Source organism: Aulonocara stuartgranti, assembly GCF_965226115.1.
Source record: "Aulonocara stuartgranti genome assembly, chromosome: 5".
Taxonomy (NCBI): domain Eukaryota; kingdom Metazoa; phylum Chordata; class Actinopteri; order Cichliformes; family Cichlidae; genus Aulonocara; species Aulonocara stuartgranti.
In genome coordinates, this window is record NC_138943.1 from 34,352,811 (window position 1) to 34,376,946 (window position 24,136).

General features: G+C 44.3%; 1 protein-coding gene across 2 annotated transcripts in view; it reads right to left on the reverse strand.

Moving 5' to 3' along the window:
* The window catches only part of klhdc8a (kelch domain containing 8A), a 71,043-nt gene that overhangs the window by 16,173 nt on the left and 30,734 nt on the right, over positions 1-24,136 (reverse strand). For both annotated transcript variants that reach the window (XM_082533586.1, XM_082533585.1), the window contains 5 exons: positions 18,156-18,186; positions 17,862-18,060; positions 17,366-17,576; positions 8,460-8,624; positions 8,163-8,381 (listed from right to left, as the gene is read on the reverse strand). In XM_082533586.1, the coding sequence (XP_082389712.1) occupies positions 8,163-8,381; positions 8,460-8,624; positions 17,366-17,576; positions 17,862-18,060; positions 18,156-18,186 (825 nt within the window). The remainder of the gene's footprint in view (positions 1-8,162; positions 8,382-8,459; positions 8,625-17,365; positions 17,577-17,861; positions 18,061-18,155; positions 18,187-24,136) is intronic.

The window sequence follows — 24,136 nt, forward strand, 5'->3', positions numbered from 1 at the left end:
AAGACAGCTGGGATAGGCTCCAGCCATCCCCGCGACTGACAAGGATAAGCAGAAGAGAATGCATGGGTGGAATTTGGGTGAACTGACACCTTAAATATTTTTTCTAAAACAAAAATGTGTCATTTTCAGGCAATTTTCTTGCCACAGCTTCGTTCTTTGCATTTCCTTTGTACTTGTTGCGTCTTGCCCACATTGCGACATTCGCTAACAGGCGTGTGTCTTAATACTGGCAATATGAAATGGAACAGTAATACAATATCACTGTGTGACAGCAGATTGCATGGTGTGTGTGTATGTGTGGAGAGATACTGCTGCAGATGGATGATAAAGCAATCTGTTTCTGGATCTTGTAATTTAAAGTGCTTCTCATCCCCAACCCTCCCTCAGCAGCTCATCTCCCATCTCATCTCCACCAAAATTAGATTGGAGAAACGGGGTATGGCTGTGTGTGTGTTCGTGTGTGTGTGTGTGTGTGCGTGCACGCACGTCTGCCTGGATCAGTATCAAGCGTTTGTGTGTGTTGGAAGTTATTTTATTTTCATCTTTCCTCTTCTGTCACACATAAAGCAAACTTTCTCCCCATTATCATACATTAACATTATCACGCCCATGTTCTGCTTTATTTGGCTTTCATTCGACCGATCCCAAAGTGTGACCACTTTTCCAGCTGTCTAAAATGACTTATTGATTTTTCTTCTCCCTTTTCTCCTTCCGGTCTCTTCTCAATTTGTTCACCTGTTACTCTGGGGTGCCTTTGCTGGATAGAGGGATAAGTCATGTCACTGTGTTTAGGGACATGGAGTGTGCACAGAATTAAGCAAGGAAAGAAACCAGCTATCTGCACGGTGAGGTTGATGTTAATCACTGCTTTGCAGAGGTGTGGACTCGAGTCACATGACTTGGACTCGAGTCAGACTCGAGTCATTAATTTTATGACTTTAGACTTGACTTGAAAAAATGTTCTAAGACTTGTGACTTGACTTGGACTTTTACACCAATGACTTGGGACTTGAATTGGACTTGAACCGGTTTACTTGAAAAGACTTGATATTTTACCCCAAATATAAAATTTAACATGCATATTATATAGAGATTGAAAATGTGACGTCATTCACGGGTAGAACCGCAAAGGATTCTGGGAACTCGTGGCAAGCGGTACTAGCGCACGCAGGCTTTCAATTAAAATCAGTTATACAGCGATAAAAAGAAACACAAAAATGTCAAGAAGCCGTTGTATTATTAACTGCAATAGCCGGTCGCATGACAGCCACGGGAAGCCGACGGGTAAAGAGATCGGTTGTTATCGGATTACGTCGTTGAAGAGAAATTGTTCAAGCCATGTTTCCGAAGTAACAAAGTAACGGGTGGCCTGGATTGCAGCCATTCAAAGACCAAATATAACGTCCCAGAACACTCCAGCTCACAGGTTAGTCTGCTCCAAGCATTTACACGAAGGTCAGTGTTTTTTAGTAGTTAATACGTCATTTTTCTTAACATAATTGGTGATATAGGTTACAAGCAAGTCTGGCGCTGAACAGAAATTGTCGCGCTATGCTCCTTTATTTATTGTGCATAAATAGTGAATTGTCCTGACACAATATTGCGTTTCGCTTCTGTTATTATGGTACATTGACAAAAACATATACTTTTATTCACAGGATAAAACAGGTTTTTTGTATCACTAATTGCCCAGTGCGATTACAGACTGCGGTAAAGTGAGCCGTCATTTGTGAGCCGCGGTCAAGCCAGCCGCCTCCTATCCGCGCGGTGATTACAGCATACAATATTATTGTCACTGCTACATTTCTGTAACGCTACCAGAAATTATTTCCACTACTAATTAATTACCGTTGAGCTCAAAGATCCTATTAATAAACGGTTAACGAATGTGTATTTATGAAGACGATTTGTGAGACTGGTAAACTTATGATACGTACGATGGTCTTTCGTTCTACACGGTGCATTTCAAGGTCCTGCACCCATCCGGCGGTAAACTGTACCTGGGCTTGTTGCAGTGACCTGAAGTTACTAAACTTCATGAGTGTATGCACTCACTCCAAGAACCGTATAATTATAAATATGCTAAGATGAGATAGCTGACTTCATCTAACTAGCAAATGTTGTCCAGGCTACGTTGGTGATACAGTTTTTTTTAATGTGTATGATATTTTTGTCATGCGATTTTAAAGCTGGTCCTACAACCGCATCCAAGAATAACATGCAGCTTATCTCAGAACTGTCGGTGAAAATTATTCTTGGAGCTAGGTTTAATTGAGCTGCATTTTAAAGAGGTGCAATTTCACAATTTGTGTATATTTTCTAAGTTCACTATTTTGTCATGTGTTGAGAAAAACACAGATTTTAAAATTACATGGTCTAATATTTACATTTAGCATAACTGCAACATTATTTTTTCGTTTGTTTTTTTTAAAGACTCGAAAGGACTTGAAATTCAAAGTTTCAGACTTGTGACTTGACTCGGACTTTTACACCAGTGACTTGAGACTCGACTCTGACTTGCCTGACATTACTTGAGACTTGACTTGAGACTTGAGGATAAAGACTTGAGACTTACTTGAGACTTGCAAAACAATGACTTGGTCCCACCTCTGCTGCTTTGTAAGAGAGCAGGGTCTAATTGAAGAGGGACGCAATTGCAAAAACGAGATAATGACTTTTATTTTTGGGTAGAAGACTTGATGAAACCTCTGAGTGCTATGAAAACATCCCTCACGTATCAAGCTGAAGTCAAGCGGTGCTCAGTCCTCCAGTCTTCATTGTGCTCTGTAGGAATTAGCATTTCTTTTCTTTTTTGAAAAGCAAAATAAAGACAGGAAATGAGAGTAGAAGGATGGATGGAAGGTAATGTTTGAATGCATTACATTTTTCAGTAATGCAGTAATGTAACAAGTTACTGTATCGAAGTAACTGAATTACATTACAGCTACCATTATTTTAATTGTGACACAGAGGTCCTCCAGAAATTAGCTGCAATCAGCTGATTTCAGTTTGTGTGCAGGGAGGACAAACAGCATGATAACACAAAGCTAACAAAGATCCCAGAAGAATGTTAAAGCTGAGCGAATACTAAATTGAGCCTAGGAGCCGGAACCTTCAAAGTCTGTGTGTTCTGCCTTCAACGGCTTTCACTGGTTTTCTGTAGACACTATAAAATATCCTATGTGTCCTCATTAGGATAGGGATTTGTGTTAGCGTTTGGGACTGTAGCATTGGGTTTATATTATTAACTCTTCATTATATGAGAGTGCAATGTGGAAATAAGTGAGTAGTGTAATGAATTACTTTAATAGACAGATACCGCCTGACTGTTAGTTGTCAGCTAGCAGTCAGCCACTGGGAGTCTGTCCTCTTATCTACTTTCCACTTTAAATACGTCGTTTCACTCAGTTGCAGACTAGAAAAGTTAGCTATAGATGGTTTACTCAGTATAATTCTAGAGTCTTTACCTAATATATATATAAAGCGCATTAAGGCCACTGTTTTGATTTGGAGCGATATAAATAAAACTGAATTGAATTTCATATTCTTTTGCTAGGTTTTGTTGTAAACCTCTTCACCGATTAAAATATAAAAACTTTGATTCAAGTTTTGAAAATGTAAAATAAATGGATAAAACTTCACAGTCAATTTGGGCATCATCATTTGCAGATCATCAAAACTATTTCCAGTAAACAGTTCTTCATTCATCCATTTCAATATAATCTAATAAATAGATGCAATTTAAAAGAAAATTAAATACACAGATGTGCAGACGTAGAGGTTAATTAATTCTGAGACAGGCTTTATGAAGGTGTTTCTTTGGACACTGGCTGCTTTGTAAAGGATTTTCAGTCCCGTTCTTGTATCTTAGAGGGGAATGTTTTTTTCAAGCTCTGTTTTAACCAACCATACAAATTAAAGTGTATTCAACCAGCGTTATTGTGATAGATATGCGTAGGACAGCTTTTTGGGCAGAGTTTGATTGAGCAAATAGAAACAACCTGTCATGGTCCTGGGTCGGTGACCCAGCGCTTTTAGTTATCATTTTCTAGTTTATGATGATGATGATGATGATTATTATTGTTTGAGTTCTGTGTGTTATATTTGGTCTGCCTTTGAGTCTGTGTCTCTGTCTATGGTGTCTCCCCATCTGTTTGTGAATCTGTCTGTTTAGTTCAATGTCTTGTCTGGTTCCATGTATCTGAGTTTCCTGTTTTATTGTGAAGGTCCGTGTCGTATGTGAGTGTGATCAGTTTACGTTTCCCCTGTCCCGTCAGCCCAGATTCCTCCCAGCTGTGTTGCCCTCCTGTCTCTCATCCCCTGATTACTGGTGTGTGTATTTAAGCCCTGTGTGTTCTCCTGCCTGTTGCCGGTTCGTCTGTATTACTCAGTGTCAGTCTGTGTATCCACCGTGTCTTCTCCCTGTTGTTCATCGTCATCCTCCTCTGCTCGTTTTCATTCAGGTTTGTGCTCTGTAGTTTAGTTGTTTCCCAGTTTAGTTTAGTTCGAGCCCCGTTTGCTGTTTGTCCACATTCTTTTGTGTTCAATAAATCACCTTCACTCCTCTACGACTGCCTGCGACTGGATCCTCATTTATTCCACACGGCTCGCCTCGGCAGCCGTGACACAACCTCATGGTGCCTTTGCGAAAACGGGACATTAGAAGACTACCAAAAAATGCCATCCATACTATGTGAATTCTATAAATTTATGGTTTTCCTGATATTCAGTTTTTGTTGTTTCAGCTGAAACCGTCAATTTCTTTCAAGGAGGAGATTACATGCTCTCACAGTTACCACAAGATAAAAGAAAAAGAATGATATTCTTTTCAGCTGTGCGCTAAAAAAGGTTTCTCTGACTGAGTGACCTAAATAAACTAACCAGGCATGTTCTGGTTTGTCAGATCATTGCACCAAGTAAAAATTACTTCTATATATTTTTAAGTTACACTCTGTTAGAAATTCAAAATGATGTCACAAAGTTTGCAGCTGTATTACCACAGTTTTAGTACACATTCTGGACTGTATACTTTTAAAAACAATAATGTAAAAATCGAAAATCTTTTGTGATTAATTTTATTAACGGACAAAACACATCAATGGCATTCACTAAGAAAGTTTCACAGACAGGCAGAGACGGGTCTTGCTGCTTGTCTGTAGAAGGCTATTTGAGCATTAAGAGGTGCCAATAATTCCAGTGCCAATGAAGAGCGGCAGCTGAACAACAAGCAGTATAATAAGAAAAGCAACAATCCCTCATTTAAAGTTTGTATAAAAAGTTTGTGAACATACATTGAAAACGATGTAACTTTCTGTCAGTGATTCCTGGAATACCGCTTACATGTGTTAAAATCACGGCTGGCACAGAGAGGGTTATTTGGTCTGGAGGTCGTTGTCCTTCTGTGGGGAGAGATGTTTGAGCGATCACCTAACGCGTGACAAAGGAATCCGCTGTAACGCTAATGACGGTCTGCACTCTCTTACCTGTCTGTAAAAGTTGGTTTGGGCATTAAAATCACTGCAGCAACTTTTGAGAGATGTGCAGAGCACGAAAGGAGAGTTAAGAAAAAATCCAAAGAAATTATATAGAAACTGTATATAAAAGGATCAGCTGTGGAGTTTTTCCACCTATAACTAAATAAATAAATAAATAAATACTGCAGGTTGGATCTATTAGCTGGACATGTACTCGTTGTTGGATTTGAAGTGTCCCTTTCACAGCGCAGTATTTTTGAACCAGAGCATGCAGGCATTACTGCATGCGTTTAAATTTCGATTTCACATTTTATATAAGTACATTAGCAGTGCAATGAAATCATTGTTTTATGCCTTCATGTTTAAAAACACAAGCCATCAATAATCACAGAATGCAAGAAATGACAGTGTGAAGATGAGAGTGCACGCAGGGTCATGTAAATGGAGACGAGTGTGGTCAAAAATATGAATTATGATACGTTCATATTTTCCAAGAGGCTCTGTTCAAAAGTCCAGCAGATACTCTCCTCAGGTCGCTGACATTCACAGACTGATGTTACTTTTGTGTGCGATATATATAAGTCTGGTGACAGTTTGGCAGTCAGAGTGACTGACGGAATAAATTATAGCGTTGGGATAAAACAAAGCAAAAATGCCTGATTGACAGAACTTTATTTCTATACTTTGTGTTTTAATAGAACAACAACAATTTGTTAAGCTAACAAAAGAAACTAATCAAAACCAAATGGATTTGCAGATTACATGGAGTAGTCTTGTGTGTGTGTGTGTGTGTGTGTGTGTGTGTGTGTGTGTGTGTGTGTGTGTACATATGATCTATATCCTGCATGTGCATGTAGCCGAATTTGTGTAGGTTCACCATTACAAACAGTTGTGTTTTAGAGCTGTCCATGGTGCTGAAATTCAAATAGTTTGAGTGCAATAAAAGTTTATGAAGGAAAAATGTGTTATTTCACGCTCCTGCCTGGACTTTTACGTGACTTGAAATTGATGTAAGTCTGTGTGTGCGTGTGTGTGTGTGTGCGTGTGTGTGTGTTTGGGTCTTTTTTAGAACCAGAAATTGGAATGGCACTATACTTAGGGGGCCCAACAGTCACTGTGGGGATCAAATGCCAGTTCTCATGAATTTGAAGGCATTTTTGAGGCCTAAAATATGGTTTTAGGGTTAGGTTACAAATAGGTTAGGGTTAAGCATTCATTTCTGGTGGTTAGGGTTAGGCTATAGAGCTGAGGAAAGCGTTTTGTCAATTCTTTGTCCTCACTAAGACATGAAAACGAGTGTGTGTGTCATTAAATAATAGAATGATGTGAACATTTTCTATCATCAAGTGATAGAAAAGAGGAGGTTATTTAAATTACAGCATTATGTGATGATCTTGTTTATTTCTTCTTCACTTTTTTCCTGCTGAGTGTTTTTGACAGCGAAAATCTCTGCTGTATGTGGGGAGGACAGTAAAGAGTGGAGCAGATAAACAGGAGATACTTTAAACACACACAAAAAGACTGGATGAGTTAGTAGAACTGCTGGTGTGAGCTAAAAGGGTAAAGACCGAAAATGTGTGACTTAACACTGTTTCAACTGTTCAGCTGAGATCCATCCACTTATGCTAACTAATTACAGTTAAGCTAAATCATTCATTTTTTGTGTGTTGCTCCTTCACCTGCACACTACTGAGTCTTTTAGCTTTTGAGCCCAATTGTGTGCAGTATGGAGGGTTGATAGCACTACCCTGGTGGGCGTACATTAACCTCTGGAGCCCTGGTGGCAATTCTATCAGTCAGTCAAAAAAGCAGGATGACTGGACTATAGTGCATATCGCCCAATCCTACTGTGTGTGTGTGTGTGTGTGTGTGTGTGTGTGTGTGTGTGTGTGTGTGTGTGTGTGTGTGTGTGTGTGTGTGTGTGTGTCTGTCTGAGACACCAGATGCAGCTGACAGAACAGTAGTAAATGATGCTCTGGAATGACAACATATTGGTTTAAACATGACTATAGGAAGTAGCATGCTGGAAGTATTTCTTGGCAAACATTAGCTTGACACAGTGACTGCATGCAGGAGTCTTGCTGTCAAGCTGGAGTTAACAGATTTCTGATATAATGTTGTTCGTTAAGAAATATTTCCCCCAGTCATAGTCATTTTGACATTAGGTTCAATCAAACGTGAGATTTCACACATTTAGCTGTCAAATGTTTTTAGGTTAGAAAATTCTTTTATCCATTCTATATAACGCATAAGGGAAATGATAACGGAGGCAATGAAGGGACTTGAGGACAGATTGGAATTGCTATTTCAACACTGAACTTTTCATCAGGCTCTCAGAAGGAAAGCAAATATGTATAATTTGCAGAATGTTGAATTATTCTTTCACAACCTGATAAGTTTTGGATACAGAGCTGCATGTAAAAGAGTATGACGCATACTTGCCTTTGAACGCCTCAGATCTGTTTCATGTTTTGCTCTCTGTTCAGCTCTGAAGTTGAGCCCCGCTTAAGTTTAGTGAAAGATTCAAACTTGAGCTGGTGTGTTCTGGATGTGCAGTTCTAATACGATTATCTGTCCTGATATGCAATGAATCCTGATATGCATATGGCAAGAATTCTTTCTACTTTTACTACATGTGAAAAACAAATTAAAAACTAGCATACAGGTTAAAATCATTAAGCGCTGTACCTTGGTTGGTGTCAAAAATATTGACGTTCTTGGTGAACTTGGAGCTTTGGTGTCCCCCGCCCTGCCGCAGTCCTCCTAACAGGCACAGCCTGCCAGCTGGGTCCCATATCACACCCCCATAGGAACGTTTGCATGGCATCATGGGTAGCGTAGTCCAAGATCGCGTCTCTGTGTCGTACACCTCAAAGGCCTTTAACGGTCGCTTACACTGACGGCCACCTTAAGGGTAAAAAAAAAGTTGTCTACTAGAGTGACAAATAAAGTGCAGACATAATAGCTGTGCTCGTGTGTTAGTACCTGCCACATAGAGCTTATTGCCAAGCAGATGTGTGTTAGCATCGTAGCGTGGGGTCGGCATGGAAGGAAGTAGCGCCCACACGTCCTTTCGAAGGTCATACTGCTGCAGGATACTACGGGGAAGCAGGTCTGCACACATTCCCCCAAGAGCCAGAGCACGGCCATCTAGACACATGCACAGAGACAGGACATTTCAGACATTATATCACGATGATTACAAAAGTGGAGCTACACTTCTCCACCGCATCCTAGCTGATGGAAACAACTTGTGGGCACTTCATGAAGTGCTAAAAAATCTGCTCATCCACAGGCAGACACGGATGAGAAGTTAGCTTGTGACAAGGCAAGAAAATCTGACAGACGAAGGACAGAAAGTACAGCAGTAGAATAAAAATGCAAGAGTCCACGTCTGGCACTTTGGCATGACACCCCAAGCATAAGAATCGAAAGCGAAGGCGAGTGTTGAAGCGTGAGAAAAGCAGCATTAATCGTCAAAATGAAGAGGAAAAGAGCTGCAGGGAAGCAATCTGCATTTTTAGTCAAGTGTTTCTTTACAAAGCCACTTGACTTCAGATTCTAACCTCAATGCATCTGCATTAGTGACAAGAGGGGAAGAAAGTTTGCAAAAACACTTTATATTCATTTGGGGAAAAGAATGTCTCATTACCACAAGTTCATTATTAAATATCCAGAAAATAACGATCCCACAAACGTCAATAAAAATGGCATCATTTAGTCAATGTGGTGGCTGACGCTCCATTCAGAAATACCAGATTTGTTTTAATTTGCTATTATTGATTATTTTGTCAGACGATCTGTCTCTTTTTCAGCTGCTTGGGATGAGCTGGGGGATGAAAGTGCGAGCAAAGGGCAGAGGATCGAAAAGTGGTCAGGGAGATAGAGGGAGCACAATGGAGCCCATACACAGCCAATAAGTCTATGTGTATACAGCATCTATCTGCGTTCCCTCGGACACTGACAGATGCACCGGAGTCATAGAGAAGCTCCCTGAGAAGACCGGTCATACTAGCTGCAAAATGTAGGAATAAATCAGAGCCCCCAAATATCGCTCCAATGACTTCAGACAGCAACACAGAGCCGACTTTTTGGTAAAAATTAAAGTGCACCCAAGTGTTGTTCTGAAGTTCACACTGGAGAGCAGCTACTCTGATTATCTTCTTCACACTTTGCACAGTTAATTCTTGATGGATGCATCTTGTTTGTTTTTATTGCTCTCATTTTTAGGCACATAAAATTAGCCATAACTCTTTTATTTCCTATGAAATTTCAGAGTTTGGGCACAGAAAATGTATGGTTTTAATTTTGACTAAAGTTATTCTCCACTGATGACAATAGATAACGTGACAATTGGGAGATTAACAAGGTGACAGATAGCTATTGTATAACTGAGCTCAGGGTGGCAATCATACATATGGACCTGGCATATGTGTGACTCACTCAACACCAGGAATAATACCAAGCAAGCACCACACATTGATGGAAATAGTTTTTCTGTCCTTTATTTACCCCAAATTACTCATTGAAAACTGGGTTGTTTAGTCTGAATAACGCTATAAATAACGGCCTACATTAGACATCAGTTTAGACCATATATAACTCAATACAGCCATAAAACAATCACCTCCAGCCAAAACCTATTCAAAAGATAACTTCACCAAACTGTGACTGATTCCCATTCATGCACTTAGCAACTTTGATATGTTTCCTTGATTGGCTGATGATGACCAGTGCACATTACAAAGGCTAAAATTGGGTTAAATTTGTCTTAAATGGAACGTTGAGTGGTTATTTTAGCCATTGTTTCAAAAATATAACTGTATCTTTCTTTGTTTCACTTAACATGATTAATTTTTTGCCCACATGCTAATGCATTCATATTTTCTGTGAAACAGCTGTGATCAGACAGCCGCACGTGAGTGATGTTTCTCACGGGTTTGTGTTTCATTGTATGTTTCAGGGAGAGCGTATTTGTCCTGAGCTGAGCCTCTGGACATCCATCATCCAAACACTGATGATATTCATTCAGACCTGCAGTCGACTTAAAATTGCCAGTTAACCTAACGTGCATATCTTTGGACATGCATGTGCGAGGAAGCCAGAGTACCCGCAGAGAACTCATGCAAACTGTGAAGCCCCAGCCGGCTTTGCTGTTAAGCAAAAGTTCTAATTACTGTGGTGTCCAGCCTGTGGGTAATAAAACTGTACCCACGTGCTACCGGAGTCAGATTTGAGTAGTCTGCAGAGTTTCTGGAGGTGTCAATGTGAGTGTGAATGGTTATCTGTCTCCCTCTGTGTACACTCTGAAGGAACAGTCTCATGTCCCCAGGGATTAGCTGGGCTGAAACCCTCCAGCTATCACGAATGTCTTAAACAAACACTGTCATGGTCCTGGGCCATGTGGGCCCAGTATTCTTAGTTTCTTGTATTTTTGTATTTCGTTCCCTGTTTAGGTTCTGTTTCCTGAGTTGCCCTGTTATGTTGTTCCCTGTGTGCTTTCCCTTTGTGACTCTCACCCCCTGTGTGCCCCTCTATGTATTCATGAGCCCTTGTCCCCTTTCGTGTTTTATTCCATGTTTCCCCAGCCTGTTATGTCTGTGTTCTCCCCGTGCTCTCTCCTCCTGTCTGAACCTCTGTGTACTTCCTGTTTGACTCTGCCCGTCTCCCGTCAGTGTTATGTTCACCCCGCCCTGTCTCGTTATGGTTATCTGTGTCAACTGTGTTCCCCGTGTGTTCCCACTTTCCTCGTTAACCCTCTGTGTATTTCTGTCTGCGTCTCCCTCTGTTCGGCGTCGCGTTCTCCCTCATGTTGTGTGTGTTCCTCCCTGTGTCTCTTGGCGAGCTTTGTATTTAGTTTTCCCAGTTTAGTTTTGTATTTCCTACGTTCTGCCTCTCCAGCATTAAAGCTGTGATTTTTTGAGTTCATCCCCGTGTCTGTGAGTTTTGCATTTTGGGTCCTCCTCCTGCCTGCCACACAACGAATCATGACAGAAGAACGCGACCACGAACTGGACCCAGCAGCTCACAACCCTTCCGCGGACCTCCAGGAAGACTTGGTCTACACGGTGGAATACCACTGTGAGGAATGGGCGACGCTGCCTAGAGGCGAATACCGGGAGACCGTAGCCGTCCGTCTTCAGCGGATGGTGTCCGGGCTCCCGTGGCTATTCGGCGCGCTGCGCCCCCACATCCGGGACTTTCTTGTGTCCGCCGTGGGCATCCGCCCGGGGCAGCTGTCCCAGAAAGAACCGGAAACGGTCAGGATCGGGACCATGGGGCTCACCACCGTTACGCCGCCTGTTCGCTTCTCATCGGCTTCTACATCTTCGCCACCGCCTGTCTACACTGCGTGGCGCACGGAGATGCCAGAGGCCAGCGACTTCGGTGAAGAGGAGCGGCAGCAGGTGTTACGGGCGTATCGGGAGGACGAGCTCCGTTGGAAACCCTGGCTTATCACCGAGGAAGAGCTCTCGTCAGCTGTCCCACCACAGACCGACCACCCACCCTCGCCGCCGCGATCGGGCTACTCGTCTCCTGCTTCCTGCCTGGCACGGATGTGGTCTGAGGGCGAGGAGCCGGTCGCCACGGAAGGCCAGGCTGAGCCCACGGCCGCCCCTAAGAGGAAACGGCGTTCCCGCCGCTGTCGCGCACCGCCACGGCCCGTTCTGCCCTCCACTGAGCAACACGAGGTGGCTGTGGGGGGCGCGGATTCCGACCTCGAGGAGCGGCAGCGCACCGTATGCGCGCAACTGGAGGAAGAGCTACGAGGGGAGCCATGGCTCGCTCCCCCCTACGATGAGGTTTTCCGCGGGACACGGCTAGCCCTTGGGGGCCCCCGGAGTTGCCTGGGACTCCCGCCTGCCACTCCGCTTACTACCGCCTCCTCAGCCGCTGCGACGCCTCAGGAGCCTCCATCTCCCACGTCTACGGGGCCCACGGCCAAAAGAAAACGGCGTTCGCGTCGTCACCGCATCGCCCGACGCTCGGAGGTGAGTGAACCTGTTCTGTCACCCCAAGTTTCCTCTGAGCGGACGGCATGTGAAGTAACTACAGACTTAGCCGGTGATATGGCTAGCAATGAGCTATTCACCAAGCCACAGGCTAGAGGCAGTCCTTCTCAGTCGATCATGACTGCTTCACTCAATCCTGCAGGGACCACAAAATCTACACATAGACTGAAAGAGGCTTCCACTGATTCTCAGGGTAATCGTGTGAGTAGTGGGGTGAAGGTGTTTCCTTTTGTGTCTTTTACCATGTCTGAGGTTCCATCCAAGTCTGAGCTATCTGTTTCTGAGCCTGACCTCAAGAACTGTGTTTTCTCACCTCCGGGGCCCTCTGAAGCCACAGTAAGCAAGGATATTGCAGAGTTGGCAAATCATGAATTAAAGTGTAACATGACTAGTGATCCTGTTTTCCCTGCTACTCTTGTGTTTAATGAACTGAAAACGGTGAATGCCGATCATGAACTCACTCTAACCTGTCAAGATGAAAACATAAATGCTGATCATGGTAACCTGGACTGTGTAACGTCACTATATGAATTCTGTCTTCCTGAAGGTCATACACAGGGTGATTCTGAACTGTTTTGCTCCAGCACCAGTACCTCCACTCAGGAGATGGAGGCTGAGATCAGGGTTAATGTGACACCGTTTTCTCCTGTCTCTGTGAACTCATCACTGGATAAGATTTTAGCCTCGAACAATGGTGTAACCACTCACTCTCAGCCTGAAGTGTCACCTGCTTCAGTTAATGGTTTACGTACCGTTTTACCTGTATCTGTCTCTCCACTCAATATAGTCATCACTCTGACGCCACAGATCACTGCGGGTGCAGGTTCCAACAAACACATCCATCCAACACACCACAGTCATGCTACCACGGTGACATTGGTTAGGTCCATACCTGTGTATTTACTGTTTTTTCAGGAGTTAGCTCCTGATGATCTAAGCCTTGTTTTTGTGGATCGAGTGGCAATTCTTGTTTTCCGTATGGTTGAACCAGCTCCTCTGAGCCGCACACTACCATCGGTCAAGTCCAACCAGCTTATGTTGGCCTCTCCTAGGATTACTGAGACTGGGCCAGTAACCTGTGAGCCACCTTGGACTGATGCAGACTCTGGGAACCTAATGATTGCTGGCTCAGAACTGGTGGTCCCTACCACTGTTCACTTCATGGTTTTTCGTGCCAAGATGTTAAGCCCTATAGACTGTTTTCTACCTGCTTTCTCTCTCTCTGGGTTTGTGCCTCAGCAGCCTGTGTTTCCTCAGCTCCTAGTCCAGCCAGGGGCCTACATAACTGTTTGTCCTGCAGCTGCTGTTGGACTCCCAGGTGTGCCTATCCGGCACCCTGCGGCGACACCACCGCTTCACGTCACGTTAGCTGGAGGGTCCGAGGGGCCCGTCCAGCCACCCGTCTCCGCTGGAGGGTCCGAGTGGCCCGTTCAGCCTCCTGTCTCCGCTGGAGGGTCCGAGGGGCCCGTTCAGCCTCCTGTCTCCGCTGGAGGGTCCGAGGGGCCCGTTCAGCCTCCTGTCTCCGCTGGAGGGTCCGAGGGGTCCGTTCAGCCTCGCGCCGCGTCAGCTGGAGGGCCCGAGGAGCCTGTCCAGCCGCCACCTGCGGCCGCCTCATCCTCGCCTGCTGCAGCTCCAGCCGGTGCTTCGCCTGCTGCAGCTCCAGCCTGTGCTTCGCCTGCTGCAGCTCCAGCCTGTGCTTCGCCTGCTGCAGCCTCAGAGTCTTCGTCCTCGTCTGGTCCTGCCTCGACTGGTCCTGTGCCCACCGGGCCATGGCCAGCACGCCTAACACTGGAGAGCCGCCGCTGCCTTCCGCGCGGCCGGCCTCCTGAACTGCTCCGTCATCTCCTTCGCCGCCGCCGCCGCTGCCTTCCGCGCGGCCGGCCTCCTGAACTGCTCCGTCTCCTTCGCCCCTCCTGAACTGCTCCGTCGTCTCCTTCGCCGCCGCCGCTGCCTTCCGCGCGGTCGGCCCCCTGAACTGCTCCGTCGTCTCCTTCGTCGCCGCCGTTGCCTTCCGCGCGGCCGACCCCCTGAACTGTTTCCGTGTCGCCGCCGTTGCCGTCCGCACAGTCGGCCCCCTGAACTGTTCGGACTCTGGTGCTGCTGCCCTTTGGGTTGGCCCGCTGGACTGATTTCTGGACTGTCCCCTGTGCTTCTGGTGGTAGTTTTTGTTTTGGCCCTCCGTCCTGGGCCCCCGCCGCCCGCCCTGGGTTGTTTTCCGTTTGGTTTTTTCTGTGTTTGGGCTGTCTGGTGCCAGCCCTTAAGGGGGGGGGGTGATGTCATGGTCCTGGGCCATGTGGGCCCAGTATTCTTAGTTTCTTGTATTTTTGTATTTCGTTCCCTGTTTAGGTTCTGTTTCCTGAGTTGCCCTGTTATGTTGTTCCCTGTGTGCTTTCCCTTTGTGACTCTCACCCCCTGTGTGCCCCTCTATGTATTCATGAGCCCTTGTCCCCTTTCGTGTTTTATTCCATGTTTTCCCCAGCCTGTTATGTCTGTGTTCTCCCCGTGCTCTCTCCTCCTGTCTGAACCTCTGTGTACTTCCTGTTTGACTCTGCCCGTCTCCCGTCAGTGTTATGTTCACCCCGCCCTGTCTCGTTATGGTTATCTGTGTCAGCTGTGTTCCCCGTGTGTTCCCACTTTCCTCGTTAACCCTCTGTGTATTTCTGTCTGCGTCTCCCTCTGTTCGGCGTCGCGTTCTCCCTCATGTTGTGTGTGTTCCTCCCTGTGTCTCTTGGCGAGCTTTGTATTTAGTTTTCCCAGTTTAGTTTTGTATTTCCTACGTTCTGCCTCTCCAGCATTAAAGCTGTGATTTTTTGAGTTCATCCCCGTGTCTGTGAGTTTTGAATTTGGGTCCTCCTCCTGCCTGCCACACAACGAATCATGACAAACACAGCTGAAAGCAAGACAAATGAGCAGCCCGCTGATCAATGAGGTCCATCAGCAATTTGACCTATTAATGTATGTTTATATACAAGCTGTCAGAAAAGGTTTTAAATGGCTCTTTGGCACACACACACTTATACACCCCAACTAAGGATGAGGAGTATGTCTATGTCTGTAACAGATCTTATTAATGTTCCCTACTTCACTGTGAATGCTCACTACTTGTTTTTTTCTTTATTTCTTTTACAGTGTAGGGATATACTAAGAAGATCAAAAGAGAATACAGAACAGTGAAAGCAGAGAGAAGAGTAAACAAACCTAAAAGCTCTTTTATATTATATTTCAGATTCTTCAAAGCAGCCGACTTTTGCTTTGAAAACATCTTTGCACACTCTTCAGTCTCATGAGGTCATCATGTGGAGCCTTTCCAACAGTCTCCAAGTTTTCTACATATGCTGAGCACTTACTGGTTGCTTTTCCTTCACTCTGGACTCATTAAACTCATTCTGAAATGTGTTGTTAGGGCAGTGGTTCTTAACCTTGTTGGAGGTACCGAACCCCACCAGTTTCATATGCGCATTCACTGAACCCCTCTTTAGTGAAAAATAAAATATGATATTTTTTTTGAAATTCAAGACATAGATATGTTTTTTACTGGTGCACAAAATGAGCCATGCATGTCACGGCGGAGGCTCTGCCGAACCCCTGAGACTGACTCACCAAACCCCTAGGGTTCAATCGAACCCAGGTTAAGAACCACTGTGTTAGGGTTTCGAACACTTGTTTGTGGCAGCCAGGTGAGCTAAAGCTGCTGTTCATCACTATCCTACCTGTCCAAATGGCCCTGAGAGTATTTTGGTGATGAGTTTTGGTTATTGTAATGTTAAACCACATTGCTGCCTGGAATGCTGAATAAATCACCAGATGTGTCACCAGTGAAGGGCTATTTGCTGTACAATAACACTACCTAAGCAGAATACAACACATGAACACAGAAACATTAAGAAGCCAAAACTTCCAGGAGTTACTGTTAGCTTATCTGTCTAATGGTAGATCCGTAAGATAGCTTACCTGTTAACTGAAAACTATTAGGTGGTAACCTGATGAAACTGGTAAACATAAGGCCAGCTAGGGCTAAACTGTCATCAAAGCTAACAGTGGCCACTTTGAAAAACAGCAGCTAATCAAAAATATAATGTACGTTTTTACTTTCAGTATTTGGTTTGACTCTTTGTGCAGCAAAAGTTACAACTAAATTTTTCCAAGAACGCAGTGTGGCCTGGCAGCTTGGAGGAAATTTAAATGTGTTAAATGTGTTCAGAACACATTTAACTCCAGGATGGTGTTTGGTGGTATTCTTCACATGTCTGCTCTGCAGCTGAAATCAACAACACTTACAGATTTTCTGAGTGGGATGGTTTAGTATTCAAATGGCATCATTGTGTTATTACAGTTCTACAATATCAACAATTCCCATGGACTGTACATATTCTCACAAAGAGATATAACAGTACAATCCCGACGTATGAATCTTGATTTTTTTAAAAATTGTTTGTTGTTTTTCCCTCAAAACTGCTGATTTCATTTCATTTCACAATCAGTCCTGATCAATAATACAACCTCTACTGCCAGTATGTAGTCACAACGTAGCTATGAGATGTTTACCAGTCACCATTAAACAGAATCCACAGAAGAACATGTTGGGTAATACAACACAAAATGACAAACAAGCAAAGCCAAAGACCTTTACAGAAGTCAAAATCTCTTAAAAGTATATGAAACTGAGGCCAAGTGCAAACTCTGGAGTAAAAGCTAGCATGTTGCAAGTCTACCATAACTATGAATAGTTGTTTGTAAGGGGGCAATTAAGGAGGAATATTCTAATTATTTTCAGTAACCATTACAAAGTAATTTTGCTTAAAATGCATAATAGAAACTTGCTATAGAAACAGAAACAGACGCAGTGTGTGGTGCATACAGTTTCTGTATAATCCATACCTTTCACTGTAATGGATACACCCATCAGTGCCTCCCGTAGAGCACTTCTCTTCCTCCACCTCCCCTCCTCTGTGTTATACATCTCCACCACCTTCAGAGGGCTCTGGTCCTCTCCCACTCCTCCCACCACCAGGATCTGCTTTCCCATAACTGCCACAGCTGCCCCAGCACGAGGAGTGGGCATAGGGGGCAAGCTTATCCACCGGTCCCCCTGAAAATTGCGAGGAGGAAGACACGTCAGCTGTCAAAGAACTGGGTTGTATTTAACTTTTTAAATTAGAGTTCTGTGTTCAGATAAAGTCCATGGCTCCTTTAGTTCAGGGTACATACACATCAAACAGATTCAATGCTTGCGTGTTTCTTATAAATTCATATCTGTTTCATTTCTAGCTTAAAAAAGTGTATTTGTGTCTTTAACGGACTGAAAGATTTTTATGTTTATTAATTCCTGCTCAGAAAACAGTAAACTATCAGCTCCGCTGTCCACATTGTTTACCTCTGGGGAGTAGAGCTCCAGGGATGGACATGGCCTTCCTGCAGCGTCACAGCCCCCCAGCATGTACATCTGCCCCCCCACTTCAGACAGAGTGTGATAGACACGGCCGCTGGGCAGTCGAGCCAGGCTCTGCCAGTGAAACTCTTGGGCACTGGGCACCGCCATGACATCGGCACCCAGTCGGAGACTCTCTGGGGAGCTGGGGAGCAGGTAGGCAGAGGCCCAGATCCAGAGAAGAGTTAAGGGCAGGATTATTCAGGGAACGCTGAGAAGATGAAAGGTGTGTTTCCTCACCTCTGGATGGTCTTCCACCTCACACTGGGCCCTGGAGCGGAGACAGCATCAGGCAAAAATGGTTTTAGTAATGCAACATAGCACAGCATAAAGATGGGAATCAGTGGCAGTGTTTAATGGTAGTGTACATGTAGCTTTCAGTTGAGTTACCAGAATGAATGTTTACAACAACATGTTAATTTTAGCGTCTAACATGTTAGACGCTATCTAAAATAAGTTAAGGCTTTCATGCAATCAGAGTCAGATCTGTTGTCATTGATGAACTGTACTTATCATGTTTTCATTTTTCTCACCCCAGTGGGGGAGTATGTAATCGATTCAGTTTGTTTGTCTCTCTGTCTCTGTTAGTGTCAGCAGTGCAGTCGTCCACAGTTTTCAAGAGAAAATAGATGCCAATAACAGCTTGAGTTTATTTAATTTTGCTAAAAAACCGGTCAGGTTCAAGGTCACACCAACTGTGAAAATCAGTAAAACTTTATATTACCCACAGTTCGTTATGGACCGTCATCAAACTTCACAGCAATACACAAGACCTTGGGGGACATGAATACCTCTGTTGGCTAAGCATCTGATCTTGTAAATATATCATATGAAAGGGCATTGACAAAGATGTACAACACACTTAATATTTTTTTAAAATGACAACCTATGATGTCATATGATGTCACAACGACGCCATAAAGTTTTTTTATTTGATAAAACAAAGTTTAGTGAATGGAAAAAGAAAAAGATTGTTGTTTACATTAGATTAGTGACAAGAAGTTAAAGTCAAGACACACAATTTAAGCAAATGTTATGAGTTAAATTCATTCAGGGATATTTCTTGCAATAGAATTTTGACATTTTTCATAGATTTATTCTTCCTTCTGCTCCTCGGTTTGTGTGTACTGTGTTATACTTAGGCTGCAACAAAGAACGAAGTCACACTGCCAACTGAATAAAGATTTACAAAGATTTATTAAACTTTAATTATGATGTGAGGAAAAATGGATCACTTGTGCAAAGAAGTCCATGGATAAATTGGCAAATGTATTGCATGTGACATATGTGCAAAAATCAAATTAAGATAATTAGATCAGGAAGAACAAAACAGTCGTGCTATCATGTAGAGACGGTGCAAGCACCTTCACAGGGAGGAGTAAAGTTGCAGCAGGAGAGGAGATGGGGCCACGGCCTTAAAAGGAAGAATTTAAATAGCCATGCATCACCTGCATCACACATGAAACTCTTGTAAGACTAAGCGCACACACATAGCAAACCCTGCATTAAGGTCTGAAGCCGTAATAACTGACATAGTTTAGAGCAGGGATGTCAAACTCAAGTCCTTGAGGGCCGGTGTCCTGAAACTTTTCCATGTGTCCCTGCTGCAAGACACCTGAATAAAAGTAGGTCAATTCCAAGTCTCTACAGAACTTGACTGCATGCTGAGGTGGCAACCCCTAACCCTGCTCAAGTACATTTAAATAAATGTAAGTGTTTGAAAAATGTACTTTTATTGCACCATGTTCATTCACTCATGAGCTGCTGTAACATGAATCAAATGGCTGAATCTTGCTAATGACCTAATAATTTTATTCAGCTGTGTTGCAGCAGGGACTCACGTACAAGTTTCAGGACACCGACTCTTGAGGACTGGAGTTTGACACCCATGCACTAAACAAAGTCTGTTGATGGGAAGCAGAATTTGTGACCTGGAGTCACTTTAATGTGTTTGGCACCCGATTGTTTTTGTTTCAGTGTACTTTTTGCCTTTCAATTATCCTTTCCACTGAGATGGACCCAGCAGTAGGTGGAAGAGTTTGGTTCACCTTAGATGGATTCTAATGGATATAGGCGGTATGCCACTGCCCTGCCAGCTGGACTACATAATGTATATGTATATATGGCTGGTTTCAGTCATTATGCAAATGTACTGTTTATAAGATTGGGGAAACCTGCAGTCAGCTGAGACTGAAGAAGTCACTTGGATGAGTGACGAAACGTTTCTCCCACAAAAAGCTACGTCCAGATGAACAGAATCAACTTTTTGGAGATACATAATGTATAGTTTTGTCAATTATGGAAATCCCTCTGTTTAATGTTGTGGTCAATATTCAAATAGGAAGATTGTAACCTTCATTTAACTTTATTTTTTTAACCTATTAATGCTTTTTAAGGTTTGGCTGTTTTCACTGACACTTCCAAGTGCTTCCAAACACGTTATGATAAATACCTAAAAAGCACACTTTGCTGATAATATGCTCATCATAGGCTATTGTGAATAGAATTTTGAGCTGAAAAATAAATTTAATCCATTTTGCAACAAGGTTTAACATGACACAATGTGGAACAAGCTGTAAATACCTTCCATATGCACTATAACAAGGTGTTGATAATCAACTTAACTTGATTAATTAATGATGACCTCTGAGAGCCTATATAAAAGCACAAGTTATAATAGTTTGCTGATGTCTTTCCTTCTTGGCACTGTGCTTACACAGGCCTGAATGCTGTGGACTAACAATGAGAAGCATCTGCTGCTGCTCATTACTCTAGGAAGGGTTACAAGGCCATTACCAAACTATCTGAAGTCCATGATTGTATAGTGAAAAGGATTATTGTCTGAGGAAAACAACATTCCAAATAGTTGCCAGTCTGCCCTGGAGCCGATGTCCCAACAAATTCATCCTAAGGTCAGACCACTGAATGCTCAGAGAAACTGTCAAAAACTGAAAGATTGTCAGGTAGTGGTCAGGTCACCACGGGGTTTGCGTTTAAAAGGGAGACTGACCCACCTGTTCTCCGCTCAGACATTGGTTCCCTCATGTCAGGAGCTCTAGAACCCTTGCCACTGTCAGCCAGCGCGCGCCTCAGGTGCCATAAGTGTTATCCAGCTTTGTTCATTCTTCCATCCTGGTTCCACCGCTTCCAAAGCCATGATCAGTGCACCAGGAGTTAGCCTAACTTCCCTCTTGTCTGCCTGTGCCCAGGAATGGGCAGCGGCCCTTTACAATGCCAAGTCCCCAGCCTGCAATGATTATGCCCTGTTTGCGGAGGAGTTAAAGAAGACCTTCGATCCCCCTTGTAGTGAAGTGGAGGTGGAGTCGCAACTATATCATTTACGTCAGGGTAAGCAATCCATGTGTCACTTTTTCTCAGAGTTCCATATTGTAGCCACTACATTAAACTGGGGCAATGCTGCTCTCCTTTCAATATTTATGGAGAGTTTGACCGATGACATCTGAGATAAGATGGCAGGACATGAGGCTTCCAAGACTCTTGATGAGCTTTGAAGATAGACCAACCAGTTATGTCACGACCTCGTACTTCTCTAGAACTCTTCCAGTTCCAGAGAGGTACAGCTCAGCCGCTTCACGCCTGGTTGACCATTTCATTCTGGCCACTTCAGTAGACGGCCACCTTCTCCAGTCCTACCCTATCTGGTTCCAGACCCAGCCGATTCGCAAGTCCATCAGGGACCACCAGGAGGAGCCAGATCCTGGGCTGGGGTACTCAGTGTCTACAGCAAAATGGATTCCACAGAACTCCCACTTCCGGAGTCCATTGATTTTTCTACCACAATCTCTCTGAGGTCGGGTGTAAAAAGGGATCCTCTAATCTACCCCCACATCGCTCCTACAACATGCCCATCGAGCTCCTCCCTGGAACGGTGAATCTCCACGTCTCTCTGCTCTTCATTCTCTTCACTCATCATCCCTTGTGTAGCCCCCTTGTGTTTTTCTCTGTGTGTCATTCTGTGAGTTTTGGTTTCAGGTTTTGTTTGTTACTAGTTTTCCCAGTTTAGGTCTATGTTTAGTTCTGTCCTCGCCACTCATACCATCAGCCTTTGCCTGCATTTTGGGTCCTCCTGCACTAACACAACATGGCTTGCCCCGCAAACCGTGACACACATTGGACCAGGAACTATTCCTACGCGCCCCCATTGGTTTTCAGCACCCTTTCGCTGGCCCCTGGTGGAATCCATTTGTGCTGCCCTGTCTGCCGAACCAGCACCTCCACACACCTCTGCAGGTTGGCTTTACATTCCCTCCAAATGTCGTCAGGAGGGCATGGTCTGAGCACACTCCTCCCTGCTTTTGGGCCATCTGGAACCCAACACGACCCTCCAACTTCTTTGATATGCCTTCTGGTGGATCTCTATGGGTTGGGCCATCCGTGAGTTCGTTTCTGCTTGTGACATCTGCGCCCGGGTCAGATCCTCCACCCAACATTCTGCTGGTGACCTTCAGCGCCTCCCTGTTCCCAGACATCCGTGGTCCCATGTTAATGATTTTGTCACTTCTATCTGTCTGTTAACAATCTCAACACCATCCTTACCCTTGTGGATTGATTCTACAAGGCGGTACATCTGGTCGCGTTATCCGCCCCCCCTTCTACGAAATGGACGGTCAAACTCTTTCTAGAACATGTCGTCTGGCTACATGGGTTCCCCAAGGACATCATCTCCGATATGGGGTCCCAATTCACCGCCAGGTTCTGGAAGGCCTCTTCCAGTCTCACATCTGGCTACCACCCTCAGAATAGGCAATATGGGCCAACCAACAATTGGGATGCTTTTGTGATGCTTCATCTCCACCTAATTGTCTCTTTGGCCATGTTATATACTTTCAGTGCTCAATATACCAAACAACATCGCTGTCAACATTTCCTGGACCATTCATTTCAACCACAGGACCGGGTCTGGCTCTCCACAAGACACCTGAATAGACATACCGAATCCAAGAAGCTCAATCCAATGTTTATTGGCCCATACGAGATCGCAGCCAGAGTCAGTCGGGTCATTTATCGGTTACATTTTTTATGAAGGTCCACTTGTCACAGCTTAAACAACACATTACGTCCCCGCTGGCACTACGGTCTCCAGCCCCCACCCATCCAGAATCATCAATTGGGGTTAAACTGTCCGTGGAATTCTGGACTCTTGTCGCCGGGGCCAGGTGGTTCAGTACTTGGTGGATTGGGCTGGCTATGACCAGGAGAAATCCTTGTCAGATGCCTGAACCCTCAACTGGCTCCTTTTGATGTGAAGGAGCAGCAGCTATACTCTGAGCCTCTCCCGGATAGCTGAACTCCTCACCCTATCTAAGGGAAAAGCCAGCCTTCGGAGGAAGCCCATTTCCGCCTCTTGTATCCATGATCTCGTTCTTTTGGTCACTACACACAGCTTGTGACTATAGGTGTGGGTAAGGATGTAAATTGAGAGCTTCGCTTTTACACTCAGCTGTCTCTTCACCACAACGGACCGGTACAGCATCCACTTCACTGCAGCCACAGCGCCAATCCGTCTACCAACCTCCTGTCACTCGTGAACAAGACTCCAAGATACTTAAACTCCTCCACTTGTTCCTAACCCAGAGTGCCCACTACCCTTTTCCACCCTTTTCATCTTAAGTTGTATTTATTAAAAAGAACCATCCACCTGTTCTTATCTTCTTACATAGTAAAAAATATTAATTGCTTGCTTGAGTCATCTTGTCATATAATGTACAAGCCAATGACACAAAATACCTTGCTTCCATGACAGACTTTTGCAGAACGGGGATAACTGACTACAAGTCACACACCTTTCCCTGCATCACTTTGCTCATGTGTAACTGTGAATTTAAATATCCACCTCTTACAGGTATCCTCAGATGAGCAGCAGCTGTAGTCTGAAGTGAGTCAGCATCTCTCATGTTTAACTTTCCTTCCTTGTCGTTGTGAAGCCAGGCCCTGCTGTTGTTTTTTCCTATGTCATCCCTCAGGAGCTTTCTCTTTCCTGCGTGTAACCCACTTCTCCTGCCTACACACAGTTTCCAGCGAGGAAAGGGGGAGGAAGTCTGTGACAGACGTGGGAGGAAGCTTTCCAGAATAAGCCCACGATGCACTGCAAGGCTAATTTTGACTACATCACAGAGTACATCACCTTAAACGCACTCTGTCTCACAGACCACAGATGGTTATTGCTCCCAAACTCAGGTGTTTGGAGGTCACACAAAGGC